The 17,674-nt window shown below is 49.0% G+C and overlaps 1 protein-coding gene across 1 annotated transcript in view; it reads left to right on the top strand.

The window, feature by feature from the left end:
• The window catches only part of CHFR (checkpoint with forkhead and ring finger domains), a 29,538-nt gene extending 14,780 nt beyond the window's left edge, over positions 1-14,758 (top strand). Inside the window, exons 6-17 of the mRNA XM_045296739.1 lie at positions 2,131-2,283; positions 4,508-4,646; positions 5,365-5,519; positions 5,600-5,762; positions 6,621-6,760; positions 6,988-7,107; positions 8,849-8,932; positions 9,348-9,418; positions 9,794-9,881; positions 10,416-10,523; positions 12,215-12,287; positions 13,466-14,758. Coding sequence (XP_045152674.1) covers positions 2,131-2,283; positions 4,508-4,646; positions 5,365-5,519; positions 5,600-5,762; positions 6,621-6,760; positions 6,988-7,107; positions 8,849-8,932; positions 9,348-9,418; positions 9,794-9,881; positions 10,416-10,523; positions 12,215-12,287; positions 13,466-13,508 — 1,337 coding nt within the window. The 3' untranslated portion in view covers positions 13,509-14,758. The remainder of the gene's footprint in view (positions 1-2,130; positions 2,284-4,507; positions 4,647-5,364; positions 5,520-5,599; positions 5,763-6,620; positions 6,761-6,987; positions 7,108-8,848; positions 8,933-9,347; positions 9,419-9,793; positions 9,882-10,415; positions 10,524-12,214; positions 12,288-13,465) is intronic.
• Positions 14,759-17,674: the final 2,916 nt, after the last annotated feature.

Here is a 17,674-nt window from a genome sequence, read left to right as displayed (position 1 = left end):
TTACACAATTGATGTGTGTATGGATTGTGATAAGAGTTGTATGAGCCCCTAATAAAATGATTTAAAAAACAAAAACAAAAAACACAGTCTTCCCAAGATTTTTATTTGGGGAGAATTGACATTTTGTACAATGTCAGTTTTGAGGAGCCACAGCCATCGACAATAGTGTTTTCTTTTATAAAGCTGCCTGATGTTCTTTTGTGACACTTTATCATATTTTCTACCTACTTGGGAACGGGTCTTATTTCTTAGAACTTTTGGTTTCCCCATTCTTAGACTGTGTAGCAGTTTTCAGATTGAGGGTAGGGCGTAAGAACCTTTTAAATCTCAGTTACAATGTGGGTGGAACAAGAAGCCTGGGAGAAGCGGGGCTGGCTCTCAGCTCTCTCTCTGATAGTCCGTAAAACCCTGAGCATCCCTCAGTGCCGTGGTAGGTTGCCTGTCCTTATACTTTTCATCTTTTCCTTAAAGTGGCTTCCACTGTTCCAAGCATCACAAAAGCCTTCAAAGACAGTCAACAGGGTGCTTCAGGAAGCAGGGCATTTGTTGAAATGCCTTTGTCAGTTCATCTTCTCTATGTGACTTTCTTCCACTATCTCATTGGCCAACCTAGCTACTCCACTACAGGATATTCTTTGTTTTTGTTTTTCTTGGGTTTTTTGTGTGAGTGAGAGTGAGTGAGTGAGTGAGTGAATGAGTGAGAGAGTGAGTCAGTGAATGATATTCTTTGTTTTTAATCTCTCTTTAGTGATCATTTTAATGGATACCTTAGTTCTCTAGTGCTGCTATAATGGGGGCTTTAACACATGGTATGGCTTCTCTCACTGCTTAGGAAGCTAGAAGTCCACATTTTAAGTACCAGCTTTATGAGAATGCTTTCTTCTGGTTCTAGGAAGTTCCCAGCTGAGGGACCTCCTGGTCCACGGGACATGCTCCACTTTCTGCTCTTCTTTCTTGACCATAGTGGATCCCCGCTTTCTCTGATTACTTCTCTCTCCTTTTAGCCTACAAGAGTTAAGAGGTTGTATGGGCCACATCCCAGAGGAACTCCCTTTACATTGGATAGGGATGGCAACCTAATCCCATTTAATGCACTTATTTCACCCTGATCTACTAATAACCGATTGATTTATCACATCATGGGGGACCACAGCACAACTGCTTACTCCTCTGAGAATCATAGCCCAGCCAAATTGATGTGTATTTCGGGGGACACAATTCAATCCATGACAGTGGGGTTTCGGGCAGGAAAGGCAGTAAACATGGGCACTCAGCTTGTCTTCTAGAGGACTCTAGAAGTCTCTCACACGTTACTTGACCCTGTCTCCTTTCTGATTTGCTTTGTTCTTTAATTTCTTAGTACTCTGGAACACAGGCAATTCCCCCCGCCCTGTTTTTGATTGTCTTCAAAGCCTTGTAGCATCTGTCACTTTCCATGCCCCGGAGCCCCTTTACCCAACTTGGATCTTTAGCTGCAAGCACTATCCCCGCACTCTCCCCAGACGGATGCCACTCAGCCCCTAAAAAACAATATTCCCATCTGTTGTTGTGACTTTTCTGGTACACACGTTGAAAACCTATGTTCTCGTGGCTCTGTGGTTTCAAGAAGGCCGGTGCACAGCAAGCACAGGCCCTCACCACTGCTTCTGGAGCCAGGGGGAACAGCTCGGACAACACCAGCAGAAGGATTCCTGCCAGGCCAACTCCTGATAGTCTTTTAAGCCCTAATTCATTTGAATTTTCTCAGATGCCTGGTGGCATAGTGAGTTATGAATCGGGCTGCTGACCACAAGGTCAACAGTTCAAAGACCCCAGGGGCTACCACGAGAAAGTTGAGGCTTTCTGCCCCAGTAAAGATACTGAGTCTCGGAAACCTGGGGCAGTTCTACTCTCTCCTTTAGGGCCACTGCATGTCAGAATTGACTTGAAGGCAACGGGTTTGGTTTGCTTTGGATCTCGAACCCTTGAGGGAAAGAAAATAGAACCGATCCCCATGGAACGTTCCAAATATACCATTAGCCTGTACTGTCTTGCATTACCGTCGTGTGTGAGAACAAATTTAGCCTCGGTTCATTGGGCTTTCACCGAACCGAATGGACAGAACAGGACGTCTTGCTTTCTTTGCTGCAGGCTTCCCCTCACAACAGGGATGCGGTCTCACCATGGTGGAGGAGGGGGCCTCCCGCGTCATGGCTGTGCTTCCCGACAGAGGGGGCACGCCACCTTTGTTGGAGTCCCAGGATCAGGAGGACTGGGAGCCCGTGAGAAAGAAGATGAGAGACGGTGAGGAACGGCAATGATGAGCGCTCTTTGCCTTGGTGCATGCCAGGGGATCTGCTCCCCAGACTGCTCCTTCCCAAGTGTCACTCTCTGGGTGACACTTGCAAATGCTCCTCGTTTCAAAGTGAAAATCTGACCTCGTGCGTGGTGAGGTGGAGAGGCAGTGCAAAGTCATCGCTGAGATGGCTGCAGTGGCTGCGATAACAGGCTCCAACATCAGAACAATTGTGAGCTTGGCGCAGGCCCTGGCAGTGTTCTGTTCTGTTCTGTAGTCCAGAGGGTCACTACCATGTGGGCCTAATTTGTGGAGACCTGACAACAACATCCATGTAAAGATGCAGGCATGACGGCCCTCTCCAGGGACTGATAACATATCCAAAGTACATGAGATGAAGTCTTGCCATTCTTGCCTCTAGGGAGCATTCCTACTGTACTACAATTTTTTTTAAGGTCTTTTTAAAAAACCACATTTTATTAGCATATATTTTACATATCTTGCAGTTCAATCCTTCAATCATTGTACTTCTTTTAAGACAGCTGCATTTTTTCCATGGTACTTTCCGTATTCTTCCCCAGCATCGCAATGCGGATGCCTCCATCCCTCTGCAGTCCGGCTTTCCCGTGCATGTGGGCAGATGGAGAGTGACACAGTGGTGGTCTGGTGCACCTCAGTCATTAACGTGACCTCTTTGCTCTTTTAACAAGTTAAAGAGGTCTTCTGCAGCTGGTTTGCCCGTTATAATACATTATACTACATGGTTTAGTCTGTCGACGACTGCCTCCTTGAGCATCGATTGTGGATCCAAGCAAGAGTAAATCTTTGACAACTTCGATTTTCTCTCCATTTACTGTGATGTTACCAATAGGTCCAGTTGTGAGGGTTTTGTTCTTTACATTGAGGTGTAATTTATACCAAAGGCTGCAATCCATGGTCCTCAGCAGCAAGTGCTGCAAACCCTCCTCATTTTATCTTCATTTTAATCTTTATTTAATGAGAGAGATATCTTTATTTAATGAGAGAGATATAAAGAAAATCTATACTTTGAAAACCTAGGTTAAAGATCTCATAAGATGTACTTGAAATGTATTCATCGGACAGTAATAGCTGTATCAGACCAGATACCAGCTGGCCAGGCTGAAGCAATGTGGAGGGAGCTGCCAGGAAAGGGAGGGTAGACTGTCTGGTAATTGCTAGACTTGAGAGGGCATGGAAGGCATTTGTGGTAAGTCCGTGCTTTTTAAAAACAAGGGTGGAAACTGGGCCGTTTTTGGTCCCAGCAGAAATGAACATTGGTGTAAGGGAGAACAATCACAGAGTGCCAATGGACTCAACAGTGACGAGTGCTTATGGGAGGGGCTTTCCAACGTCCGTGGAAAAGACCTTTATCTTTTAATTCCCCCTTTGGAATTAAAAGGGAAGCAGACAATAACAAATGCAATATACTACCGGTGTTACAAAAGTATTGGGGAGAGGGAGCAACGGGAGTAGAATCTAAGTAGATGTCATTAGGTGATATCTAAAATTGATAAATTATAATTCAGAAACACAGGGGTAAGTGATGTAAGAAACCTCCTAAAAGATGTGCAAGTTGTTCCCTCAAGAGGGATGCAGATGGTATCCTTGTGTTTTCTTTTAAATGTCTTATTTACAGTTAAAAAATTGTTAGTAACTCATTACATCATTATAGAAAAACGTAAGAAGTGGCACTGAAGCAGAAGGCAGTAAAACTGATGAAAACCCTTAGTTAGCATCCCCAAGCATTTGCTTTCCAACTTTTCCTGTGTCTGTTTGCATGCTAAAACAAAATGACATCATGCACATGTGCTGTCTGACAACTGATCATATTGTGTGTGGGTCATCGTTTTATGACATTCACTATGGAGGGGGTGTGTGTACACCTTTCTCTCCATCTGTGGCGAGGGGTGGGGGGAGTCACCTTAAGGATTTCCTGAGTCTGTGTGGCACAGTGGTTCAAACCTTGACTGCTAGGCCAAAGGTGGGTGATTCAAACCCACCAGCCAGTGGTGGTAGTGGTGGGGGGAGACGTGATAACCTGCTTCTGTAAATATTTTTAAACTTAGGAAACCGATGGGGCACCTCTACTCTGCCCTCCAGGGTCGAAATGACTTGGCATGGACTCAGTTTTAGTTTTGTAAGCTGAAGCCTAAGAGACCACGCATTTATCTCCTCCCTAGTTGAAACTAAAGCTGCCCTGTCTTCCCACAGCCGGGGAGGCAGTTCTCAACCCGGGTGAGGATCCCTTGGCCGGCCGAGAGGACAGCCGAGCTACAGCAGTGAAGCCAGACAGAATGGAGGAAACGCTCACCTGCATCATCTGCCAGGAGCTGCTGCATGACTGCGTGAGGTGCGTCGAGTGGGAGCATGCTTGACAGGGATGGATCACGTAGCCTTCAGGCGGTTTAGGGTAGAATCCATCATGTGACCATTGATGGCATCTGAAGTTCTCCTAGTTAAAGAAATGTGTTAGTTTTATTAATTTATTTATTTAAAATTTTTATTTTTAATAGCTCACTGTCATTGAGTCAATGCTGACTCAGAGTGACCCCTGTGGCCTTCCAAGACTAACTGTTTATGGGAGTCCAAAGTCCAGTCTTTCTCGTGCAGAGGGGCTTGTGGGTTCGAACTGCTGCAAGCAGATCACAGCCCAATGAGTAACCAGTACACCACTGGGGGTCCACCTAAAGAAATGCGTTATTTAACGTAGGACATGTATCACAGGAATTACAGCCCTGGAAGAGCCTCCACCTCACTTTTCTGTGAGAATGTGAGGCTTACAGCCTATGTGGATTTCAGCCTTAACAAAGATCTTTTCAGCGTACTTTTAGTTTCTCTGCTCCTTTGTTTTGGAAGTTGCAAAATTTAGATTAATGCTCCCAGCCCAGACCCATGTGCTCCAATGACATCTCCACACGACACAGAAGACTGCAGCCCTTCCGCTCCTTCGCCCACACAGAGGATTGCAGGGCCCCCCACCCCCACCTGCAGAGGACCAAAGACCCCCCCCACCATCACCACCACTACCTCCCAACAGAGGACTGCATCCCGCCCCCCTGTGCTTACAGCCTGCAGCCCTGCATGCACACCTTCTGCGCCGCCTGCTACTCTGGCTGGATGGAGCGCTCGTCCCTGTGCCCCACGTGCCGCTGCCTGGTGGAGCGGATCTGCAAGAACCACATCCTCAACAACCTGGTGGAGGCCTACCTCACCCAGCACCCAGGCAAGCCGGGCCACTGGGTCCACAGGGAAGCCCTCTGCATGCCAGAGCATGCCCCCCTGAATGGCTGCTCTGAATTGCAGACAAGGGCCGCACTGAGGAAGACATGCGGAGCATGGATGCCAGGAACAAGATCACTCAGGACATGCTGCAGCCCAAGGTCAGGAGGTCATTCTCAGATGAGGAGGGCAGCTCAGAAGACCTGCTGGAGCTGTCAGATGTCGACAGCGAGTCCTCAGACATCAGGTGATGCCCTCACAGCACTGGGGCGTAGGGACAGTGGTGCCATGGGCAACATGCTGAGAGGAGGAGGTGCTAGGCATGCACGATGTCCTGCCCTCACTGAGGCATCAGTGTCATACGTGAGTCTGGTGAGTGGTGTGGAGGTGTGGCATGGCCTGTGGGGAGGGGATCACAGTGGTACCGGTATATTGGTCACTTTCAAGCAGGCGTGCTAGGTTTCCTCCTCCTGTCCGTCAGCACGCGAGACCCTTTGCACACACATTCATTGGACATCCACCGAGTACAGTAAAGACCTAAGGCAGGGCTGTGGTGGGTCCCACCAGTGCTGTCCTCACTGTGTTCAGACTCACCTTCATGCGAGCATCGTGCCTGGTTCCAGGACAGACTGGGGAACGCCTGGGAGTGTAGCTTGAGGCCTCCACAGGAGCCTGTGAGCTCCATCCAAACTTCAGAAGTGCAAGCATACTCTCAAGTAGTGGAGATAAGCAGGCAAGTGTGCTGTGTTCTGTCTGTCAGACATGCGAGCAGAGCCTGGAAGTGAAGTCTTGGGTCCCTTGGGTGTGCTGTTCAGCGTTGAGTGCTGGGCACTGGGTACGGCCCTGCCGCAGACTCCTCTGCGGCTGGAGAAGTCCTTCAGAAAACAGGGGTAGACAGGCTGTCCACCGCCCCAGACACTTGAGATGGCTTGACTTGAGGAATGGTGAGATTGGGCAAACACCAGGCCAAAGAAGCTTAGCTTAGTGGCACTGCCAGAGAGGCTGCAGGCCTTTTTCTGAGAGACCCAGTGAGTGTGTGTCCAGGGCCCAGACTCCCCTGTGCTGCCCACATCGATGCTCACATCTCTTCCGTGTTTCACTGCAGTCAACCGTACATCGTGTGCAGACAGTGCCCGGAATCCAGGAGGCAGGCGCAGCCACTGCCCTGCCCAGGGCCCAACAATGAGCAGGGGGCCCTGCAGGTCCCAGAGGAGGCCCCATCCACATCTGCTAGCCTCCCAACAGGTGAGAAACTGCCCTCCCCACCACCTTGTGTTGACCTTCAGTTCTTCATGGAACTGGCTCTTCTGTGTCTGCTCATGTGAAAGATGCTGAACGTGTTCTGAGTTGGCTTCTGTGGTGGGGGCTGGCCATCTGTACTCTGTGTTCACCTGCCTTCACCTGAGGCTGCTTCTGATGTGTGCTTTTCACCCATGGTCTTCGTGGCTGCTGGCGTCCATCCACTGCTACAGCAGCCCAGGACTACGTATGCCCAGCCCAGGGGAGCCATGCCGTCTGCACCTGCTGCTTCCAGCCCATGCCTGACCGGAGAGCGGAGCGAGAGCAGGACCCTCGAGTTGCACCTCAGCAGTGTGAGTGCCTGGTTTGTGGCTCCACCCTCCACCCCTCAGGCCCTGTGGGCTTGCACACACTTGAAGTTAGGTACCAGCCTACCTCTCACCTGCTTGACCAGGTGTCCCCACCCAGCCACAGTCTGCTCTTCTTGCAGCAGACCCTAAATAGCCCTTTCTCCAGTGTCCCTGCTGTGTCCGCTCTGTCCTGCAACACCAGGTGAAGAGCTAAACTGGAGTCCGATCACCACCAAACTGAGCTTTTCATTCAGTTAATGGAAATGTGTGTTTATCCCTTATTAAAATGTCAGCTCTATGACAAAACAACAAAAATTTATAAATTAACAAGGGTTCATAAGGGAGGGGGGGAGGGAGGAAGAAAAATGAGGAGCTGATATCAAGGGCTCAAGTAGAAGGCAAATGTTGTGAGAATGAGGATGGCAACAAATGTACAAATGTGCTTGACACAATGGATGGATATATGGGTTGTGATAAGAGTTGTACGAGCCCCCAATAAAATGATTTCATAATAAAAAAAAACTAAAGTTATCATATGAAAAAAAGTAAAATAAAATGTCGGCTCAAATTCTTTGCTTTTTTTTAATGGAATTTTGTTTTTTCATACTGATTTGTAAGAATTCCTCCCCCCCACCTTAATTTTATTTCTTGATAACCAAGCAGCCATCTAAGCAAGGAATCAACTGAGTCCACACAAAAGAAGCACACCAGCTTGTGTGATCTGAAGATGACAATTACAAACCTCAAATATGGTTAAACGTTTCAGAGCTAAAATTACAAACACTCAACGTGTAGCAGGCTCTGGAGGACAGTGGGAGCCCAGAGCCCAATGGCAGGTCTGCTCTAGCCCAAGGCAGGGTCCCGAACAGCCCTGCTCGCAGGCAGAGACCACAGTCACTTGACGGTGTTGCATCACCCTGGATACCTGGCCAGTCCACCTCCCCAGAGACAGACCTGAATTTGCTCTAAGCATCTCTTAGTTGTTCCAGGACAGAAATTTCTTCCCCGGCATTTTGAACGTTGATGGGGATCTTCTTCTACTGACGCATTATTTGTGGTGGTGGTCCTTTTTTAAAATTTCTTTAATTTGTGTTTTTGTCTTTATACTAATATGATCTTATCCTTACCACCTTAAAAAATGTATATTTCTTTTGGTGAACATACGCACAGCAAAACATGCACCAATAAAGTTTCTTTTTTTAAATAAGTCATTTTACTGGGGCTCGTACAACTCTTATCACAATCCATCCATTGTGTCAAGCACATTTGTACATTTGTTGCCAACATCATTCTCAAAACATTTGCTTTCTACTTGAGCCCTTGATACCAGTTCCCAATAAACAGTTTTTGACACTGACCTTGGTTGTGCAGTTGTCACCCACCCTCCTTCACTGCGTTGGCTCACTCTCCCCTACAGTGGTTGTCTAATCTTTCAAGTTGTGATCCCAAATTGATAGTTATTGAGCAGAGCATAATGCCCAAAGCAGATCTTTTGCTACTAGGTAAGCCAACCTGTTGCTCTGTTTTAAGATGACCCAACGGAATCTGGAGAGTCTTAGGTGCGAGTGTTCCTATCACACAGTAGTAAAGTTTTGTTGAAGATGACTGAGCAGTGGCCGCAGCAGCACTTGGAAGTGTGGACCCCACGGAGCACGCACCTCGGAGCACGCACCTCGTGTGCTAGCTGGGTGGAGGACTCCCACCCCACAGGAACCCGAGTCTGACCACTGTCCCCTGTCCCCAGGTGCTGCCTGTCTGCAGCCCTTCTGCCACTTGTACTGGGGCTGCACCCGAGCTGGCTGCTTCGGCTGCTTGGCCCAGCTCTGCGGTAAGGCGGCCCAGGTGGGTGGGGTAGGGCGGAGTGGGGTGGGGGTGTGCCCGGCCAACACCATGGGGAAGGGGAAGGGGCCTTGCTGGTCACCTAGTGTGTAACTGCTTCATCCTGCTGAACTGCACTGGTTTGCCATTCTAGAAGCATCAGAACCTAGCAGTGGCATTAGTCAAGGGAAGCACCGGGTTCAGAGGGGCAGCTAAGTTGCCTACAGAAAAGCAGCTCACACAATGCTGCCTGCCATAGCTTCCAAGTACATAGGGTCACTTACTCTGTCTAAGGTTGTCTTTCACCTGAGCTTATCCTCTTCCTAGAACCGATAGCTGGAGGGGAATGTCATCTAATTGCCAAGCAAGTGGTCTTTCATTAAATGTCCTGACGTAGTGATAACATGCTGCCTTTCTGTCAGCAGAGCTCAATCTTGGGGACAAGTGTCTGGATGGTGTGCTGAACAACAACAACTATGAGTCAGACATCCTGAAGGTATCGTGTGTCAGGGCCTGCTGAGCCGGGAAGGCTCAGAAGAGACCTTGCTGCCATTCACACTGCTCCCTGCTGCAGGCAGGGACTCAATCAGCCCCACCGTGGGCCAGCGTTTTCCCTCTGTGCCAGATTGTACCCATCAGGCATGAACCCACAGTAGCTGGGTCCTCCGACACCACTCCTGTCTTGCCCCTTTGCTGCCATTTTGCCAGTTCTCATTTTCCTGTCCTGGCAGTGGGAGGACAGCAGTGTCTGTTGAGGTCGCTGTGTCTTTGCACCACCTTGTGTAGGTCCTCACAACCTTGTCTGCCCTCCCCATCACAGTATATTTCTCTCTAAATGAACACCTCTAATTGCCCTCTTCTCCCCTCACAGAATTACCTGGCAGCCAGGGGCTTGACCTGGAAGAACCTGTTGACAGACAGTCTGGTGGCTCTGCAGAGGGGGGTGTTCCTGCTGTCAGGTAAGCGTCCTCCTGCCTGAGGCCCCCTCCAGGTGGCACCTTGACCCGAGAGAATGTAATGAGTGTGTGCTGGCTGCTCCTCACATCAGGACCTGTCTGTTCTGTGTGTCATGGCTTGGAACTCCCCACACCCCAGTAGAGAAATTAGAATTCACAGGACTTTTAGAATTTTAAAGAAACATTGAGCTTGGACCTCTTAAATAAATAAATTCTTCCCTCTATTGGTCTTTTGGGTGGGAGAGCTGCTCTCTGGTTGAATTACCCATGGAAACCCATAAGTTGGGTTTTAATGCTTCCTCTCTTTAGTGGTCCTGTCATTTATGTGAGGATTTATATGGCTCACAAGAACGGAAAAAGCAATTATGTCGTTTGTAAGGGAAGACCAAAAGACTAGGGTTCCCAGCCATTGATCGGTGTCATAGTGACTCCCACCTGGTCTCTCTGAGCTTGTTTACCACCATGTGCATAGAAATCTGGCCTTGGAAGTGGGGGTGGTCACCGGCTGGACCCTTGAGGGGTTTGTGTTCCTTCTAGACTACAGGATCACGGGAAACACGGTGCTGTGCTACTGCTGCGGCCTGCGAAGCTTCCGGGAGCTGGCCTACCAGTATCGGCAGAACATTCCTGCTTCTGAACTGCCAGGTGAGGAAGCCTCAGGCACGATTGACTTCTGTCTGCCCCTTCAGCTGGTGTGGACCAAGGAACAAGCTCTGGACAAGCTCAGTCCTGCTTGAGGCAGTGTAGCTTTTCTAAAGATGCATAACAGCATCTTGTGGGCACCTAGTTAATTTATTTTCTCAAATTGGGTTTTTAATTAAGCATTGCTTCCCTTCCAAATCTAAGTATCCCCAACGTACGATGGGGTTCTGTTCCAGGACACTCCATTGTAAGTCTGAGCTAATGGAAGTTAAACCCTTCCTTTTCATTGTTCACTGCTTTTGATTACCCTAATCTTTGTAAATCTCATCTTTATTTGTCTTTGAGGGTTGGAAGCTTACACATAATATTTGACTACATGCAGACATAAACACACAAACCATAAAAGTTTTCTCAGTGACAAACTGTTGGACAACAGTGGCATTTTGCCATGTGCAGTAACAGCTCTACTTGTGGGAGCTTCTGAAACTTCTGGATTAGTCCTGGGGATGCAGATGGTGTTTCCAGTCAGAAAAATCAGTGAGAGGAGGTCCTTATCTGTAGGTCCCTTTCTCTTTGTCTTTATGTATTTTGGGGCAACATTTCACTACTTGCCAAATCTGCATTTCGCTTTGCAATCAGCGTGTGAGTGTGTTTTCAAACCCCTGGTTTAGTATAGGAAAACTTCAGCTAGTCTTTCCACTGTGAAAACGGTGACGCCTTTTTATGTACTCTTTCTTCTTCAGCATCTCGCTCCACTTCACAATCCATTCTGTCGTCATCTCTCAGTTCCACTACCTGCTCATCTCTGAGCCGTTCCATATCAGTGATACCACGTTCTCAGCTTGGTGTTCTTGCGAAATGGACAGTTTTCCCACTTAGCGCTTCCACTTTATTATCACAGTCACATGGCGGGAAGGTGCTCACTAACTCAGTAATTATTCCCCATGTGCCCTGAGGGCATGCCCCTTCCCCTTCTCTCCGGAAGTGTCTGTAAGCAGTTTGTACTATTTTTTTTTCTAAGTCATTTTATTGAGGGCTCATACAATTCTTATCACAATCCATACACACATCAACTGTATAAAGCTCATTAGTATATTTGTTACCCGCATAATTCTCAAAGCATTTGCTCTCCACGACAATGCTTTGTTTAAAACAAATCTATTCTGCCACTCTGTGGCTTTTTTTTTTTTTTAAGCACATTTGCACATTCATTGCCCTCATCATTCTCAAAACATTTGCTCTCCACTTAAGCCCTTGGCATCAGCTCATATTTTCCCCTCCCTCCTCACTTTTCTCTCCCTCATGAACCCTTGATAATTTATAAATTACTGTTTTGTCATATCTTGCCCTGTCCGACGTCTCCCTTGACCCGCTTTTCTGTTGTCCGTCCCCCAGGGAGGAGGTTATATGTAGATCCCTATAATCGGTTCCCCCTTTCCAACCCACCCTCTCTCTACCCTCCCAGTATACCACTTTCGCCACTGGTCCTGTAGGGATCATTCGCCCTGGGTTCCCTGAGTTTCCAGTTCCTATCTGTAGCATGATTTGGATTATAACTAGGCTGTATCACGAGCGGCCTGCCTGTAGTTAAAAAAAGTGGTCCAACAGTTGCATTTTGGCTGCACTTTCTGCATAGGCCTCTACTGAAATGTAGTGTGTATTGTTTCATGTTCCGTGTGTTTTCTCCCTCTCAGTGGCTGTCACATCCCGTCCTGATTGCTACTGGGGTCGCAACTGCAGAACTCAGGTGAAAGCACACCATGCCATGTAAGTGAGCGGGCTGAGCCGGGGCCTCCCGCCCGGGAGGCAATCTCATTTTTCCATTGGTTCTTTATAAGCATTTTAGCCAGCCTGATACAGGGCTATAAGGCATATATCCTTTTAGGGAGATACCTAAAACCGTCGACAGCCTGCATATGAATATCCTAACTTGAGCTTTTACAGCTCCACGAAGGCACACACTGAAACAGGAAGGAATTGTGAATTGCTGAACTTGATTACCTGCTGTCACAAAGTGCTTTCATACAGCCGATGCTCAGCACCATCGGCTCCACACCCACTTAACACTCCCGTTCCAGGCCTCTGGCATCCTTCCAGAGCACAGCATGCCTTCCCTCCGGGCAGTGTGAGACGTAGCACGTGTGAATACCGGGTGTTTGTGAGTGCTACCTGAGTTGTGTGATCGTGCCTGTGGTTCTTCAAGAGGCTTGTTCACGCTCAGCATCCCTTTGCAACTACGAGCTCACACGTCTGAGAATCGTTTTCCCACATCCATTTTTAAACTGAATGAGGTGACCCGCTGCGTAGATCCAGAATGACTCACAGATCCGCGTTGTTTCAGACTCATACATCATCTCCAATAGCAGTCTGTAGTGTGAAATAGAGTGATGCTTGAGAGAGAGCCACTCCTTCCAGGGAACAGTCTTGTGGGAGAAACATGTAGCTTTGCCTTTGAGTATAAGCAGTGTATGAAAGGGACTGTATTATTATAGGAAGAGATCTCATTAGTAAGCGGCAAACTGTTCTCAGCATTGTGATGAGCCCGTACCTTTTTTCCCATGTGTACTGCACCCATTTCTGCTCCAATCATGGATCAGAGGTGGCATTCATCCCACCCAGCTTCATGCCCTCTCCTGGTGGTAGTGGGGTGCCTGCAGTACCCAGGGGCACTCCCATAGACCTCAGCTTTTAGACCTCTTCGCCTGGGAAATTTTCTAAAGCATGTTGACATGTGTTTTTCACTATAAGAAAGGAGGAAAAAGCTGCCTCTGGAGAGGCACCAGGTTCTTTGCATTTACTGAAAACAATGCTGCTGGGAGCACAGGTGTGGTGTGCACACACAGAGTTTCTTATGTAATTCTCCACGTGTTCTTCCAAATTGTCATTTATGTGAAGAATGACTAGTGTTTTTTTTTGTGTGTAATTTGACCATTTTCTTCTTGTAGGAAATTTAATCATATTTGTGAACAAACACGATTCAAGAACTAAGTATCAGATGAAGTGCAGAAATGACTGGCAAGCTGAAGTTTAAGTGACACGTTTTTCAAAGACTTTGCTCCGAACGTACGCATCCTAAGGGCATGCTTCAGGTTCCCTTCTCAGGGAGTCTTGGAGTCCAGGCGTGACATTCACTTTGTGGCATTTTCTCCTCGGGTGAGATATTCCCAAGTGCCCGGAGGCCTGGCCTGCCCGCCACCGTCTTCCCACTAGGTGCTTGACTCCAGCACAGGGTCCCGGGTCCACGAGCCCCGAGCTTCAGCGTCCACAGGCAGCCAGAGCCAGGCGTCTGAGAGCTTGCCAATGGAAAACCATGCTCCTCTGTACAGATGACACGATCGAGGTTTGGTCTTCCGACGTTTTCTACAACATGTTTGCAGTACACCTCTTTGCAGGCAAAGCCTCCTTGGAGAAAAACAAGTGCATCCGACCACCTTGTTTAGGGAAAAGGGGTGGGAGTTTACAGCTGCTGTGGGAAACCGCAGCTCTTGATATATAGTTTTCATTTCCGTAGGTTTGGTGCTTATCTTCTAATGAGACTTAAATATCACAGTAGTAGCACAAATAATATAATTTACAAATTTACTAAAATTTGAAATAGTGTGGTATTTGGAAGAATGGTCCTGTTTCTTTTTTAAAAAGGAAAGGAAAAAAGATCGGAAGTCCACGACTGCTAACCTTGGCGCTCCCAGGTGTTATCAGCACCACTCCCCTTCAGACAAGTGTCAGTCAGTTGTCTGTCTGCGTGTCTCCATGTGGTGGTGTGGTTCCTGTGCGCTGCTCACCTGCAGGCGGTGAGCGGTGAAGCCGGGCACAGCAGCCACCAGCACTCAGTTTCAGGGATCTCTCAGGCAGGCCGGGACCCTGCCGAGCTCTTCTCCTCTTGTTCTTTGCCACAGCCAGAAGGTCGTCCTTGCTAATTTCACATCTTTCATCCCTCTGTGTCTCTGGGGCCTTTGAAGATGTGGTGTTGGTAGCCAGGTGCTGTGAGAGTACAGGACAGCCCCCTTGACCCAGCTCTGCCCTTCATGTCCTCACCACATGCTCTGGCCTCGTTTCCCTCTGTCATCTTGCCAAGGCCCCAGATCGCATGGAGAGAGCACCTGAGGTCAGCTCTCAGTGTGGTGGGACCTCCGCTCCCTCTTACTGCTGCCCATTCTGCCCATAGTAGGATCGCCATCCCATCTGGAATAATACTTGAAATGCTGTTGGTTTTAAAAAACAATGTGTGTGTGTGTGTGTGTGTGTGTGTTTAACCTTTTGTTGAAATCACCTGTTGTATTTGTTTGCAAACTTAAAAACTTTTTGCTTCTTCTCAGGAATACGATTTTCAACTGTCTTGCTCTTGATGCACACACTGAGAAGCAGCTTTCTGTCTTTGGGAAAGGCCTTTTTTTGCTCTCTAGTAGCCCGCTGTGCGGTCCCTCTACCCTCACGCCCATCACTCACCTGACCTGAGGCTCCAGCTTTTGGTGACAAAGGGACAGTTCTCCCTGCTGTCTGTAGACAGATGTGGGTTCCATTACCAGAGCCACCTGCCCAGGGTGTGGCCCACACCATGTGAAGACCTAGCAGCCGTGGGCACAGGCCAAGTGGGGAGCGTGCCCCTGGTAGCCCTTTGTGATTCAGGTGGCCCTGCCACCCATCACGGAAGTACATCACTGGTATCCTGATCCATTGGATACCCCACCCCTTAGTGGACACGCTATCAGGGAACACGTGATGCCCCCAGGGTTTGCTGCGTCTGCCCATGGAAGGAAGGCAGCTCCAGTCGTGCACACTGCCGCCCTCCATCCTCCAAAGATCATGGGACCTGCGGTGCCCGGTTCCAGCAAGCTCTTGGGTCTCTGGGATGGCGCCATGGCCAGGTCCTGAGTCATGAAGGAGGCCCATGGTGGCCTGAGCAGCAAGCAGCAAAGCGTCTGGGAGGTGCGGGGTGGACTGCTGCAGTGTAGGCTCGGTTTTTTACTTCTGTTCTTCTGAACCACCCTCCCCACAAAAAAGAACTTCTATGTGGCTCTGGAAGGCTGTTGTCTGCGTCCCCCTCTCCCAGCTCTCTGCCAGCTCCTGGCTGCATGGGTGTGGGTCAGGGTCAGCTGAGGGGGCTGAGCACTGCTGGGTCTGTAGCTTCCCTGGCCCCTCCCATGTCACCAAAGAACAAAGGACAACACTCTCCCTTCGCCTCCTCCCTCGTCCCTTGGGTCCTGAGGGGGTCCTTTCTGTCCTCACATCATTGTGCACCTCCAGCTCTAGGGACTTCCCCTTCCTGACCTGAAAGGCACTCGACTCCCACTGGCTGGTGAGTTGGGTGGAGGTGGACCTTTCAGAATAGGCTCTGTTCCCAGGAGCAGGCTTTCTGTGAGTCTGCCCCAGTTTACAGCTGGTCACATAGGATAGTTGGGACAGGTTCTAAATCATCCTGAACACCTTGGGGCTAATAAGTCACTGGGGCTAGATGTGGGTGGTGGTGGCAGCACTGGGCCCTTGCAGAGGTCTGGTGACACCCCCTCTGTGGCAGTGAACCAACCTGTATGGGCTCGGCATGACACCACTAAAGCTGAACAGGAACCATCGCTGGTGACCCCATTGGTCTCTGGAGGAAGAGCACAAAGGGGATATTTGGGGTTAGTAATTTCAGAGACAACTGTGAGTCATGCATGGGTGACTGCATACGAGTATTGCCCCACTGGAAGCCTCAGCTCAGACCCAGGACCAAAGTCCAGGAGGGGCGCGGTCTGCCTGACCCCGTCCCAGGCAGGTTGTGCTGAGCTCTTAACAGCAGGTGGCGCGGAGCTCTTTTACCAGGCAGGTGGGTGGTGCAGAGTTCTCCACAGAGAAGGTGACTCTGAAAGGGCAGGCCTCCCCAGCAGTGACCACACAGCCTATGGGTCTGAACTTGCAAGAGTGAGACCTTGCTCTCTGGGAGCTGGCTGGGGACCTAGAAGCGAATGCCAGGTGTGGAGGAGATGGGATTCTCTCTCAGCAGCCCCTGAAGAATGAAGTCCACAGGCCTCAGTATGTCATCCCCATTCCCATCACCTCAGTCTCAGTATCCATACAAAGGGACCCTGGATGTTGAGGGACATGGGCATCAATAAAGTGACCCAGGGAACATGTTCAGTAAATGGCAGGGTGCTTGCTGCCTTCCGGCAGTCTCCCAGCCCTTCCTGGGGTTTACCACATGCTGTCTCATGACATTTCAGTTTTGTGTGCCTTTTTATCTGCCATTCCCTCACCTTGCCAGCTGACACCAAAACCCCAGGAATCATCATTTTCTCCTGTTTTAGTGTGTCAGCCTTGTGATCCTTTTCTCTACGTCCTCTGTAGTCCCCCTCACCCACCCCTCCAGAGGTGTCTTCCATAAAACCTCTGCTCTCCAGTCTACACGGCTGCCCAGATGAGCTTGTCAGACTTCCATCCGGACGCCTGTCACTTCCATTCAATGGAGTGATCGTGAGACCCTAGTCCCTGTGTGTAGGCAGTCGGTGTTGCCCCCAGGCCCACAGATATACCCAGCTACAGCGTCATCACCAACAGTGGTGACAACAGAAAGCAGTGTTTGTTCCTCAGAGTGCTACTCCCTGAACATGAAGTGTCATTGGTAGAGGCGGAGCCTCACAGCTGAGCAGGACCTGCCAAAGGCGGAGCCAGCCTCACCAGTTCCAGTGAGCCAGCAGTTATTTGGGGATTTTGCAAACCTGTAATTGTTAAGCATCGAACATATTGCTGTCCACTGGACCTGCCCCCGTTGGATTCCTGAGACCCTATTTTCAAGGGAGCAGACGGCCTCATCTCTCTCCCGTGGAGCAGCTGATGGGGCTGAACTACTGACTTGGATTACACAAAAATATGCTCAAGACTTATCACTCCTATTAACCTTTTCAAGATCGAATTATTTTCTGCTTTGAATTGCTTGCTGAAACCATTATCTTTTCAATAATGAATGAATTTTGAATGATGGGGGGAAAAGGTGTGTTTTAAGGTAATATGGAAATTAGTGTGAGACATAGCTCCAAGGGGTGTCTAGTGGCAGAGGTTAGTGGAATAAGACCCTTTTGTTCAGATTCACGCTGTGAGGCAGACCTGCACTAGATGGCAGTGCACACTAAAAGTGGGATAAGCATTTCCTACTATGCCTAGAAATGTTCCATGGGTTT

Source organism: Echinops telfairi, unplaced genomic scaffold (assembly GCF_000313985.2).
Source record: "Echinops telfairi isolate 266 unplaced genomic scaffold, ASM31398v2 ScPeMD7_7412;HRSCAF=8450, whole genome shotgun sequence".
Classification (NCBI taxonomy): Eukaryota; Metazoa; Chordata; class Mammalia; order Afrosoricida; family Tenrecidae; genus Echinops; species Echinops telfairi.
This window is presented reverse-complemented; position numbering and strand designations above follow the sequence as displayed.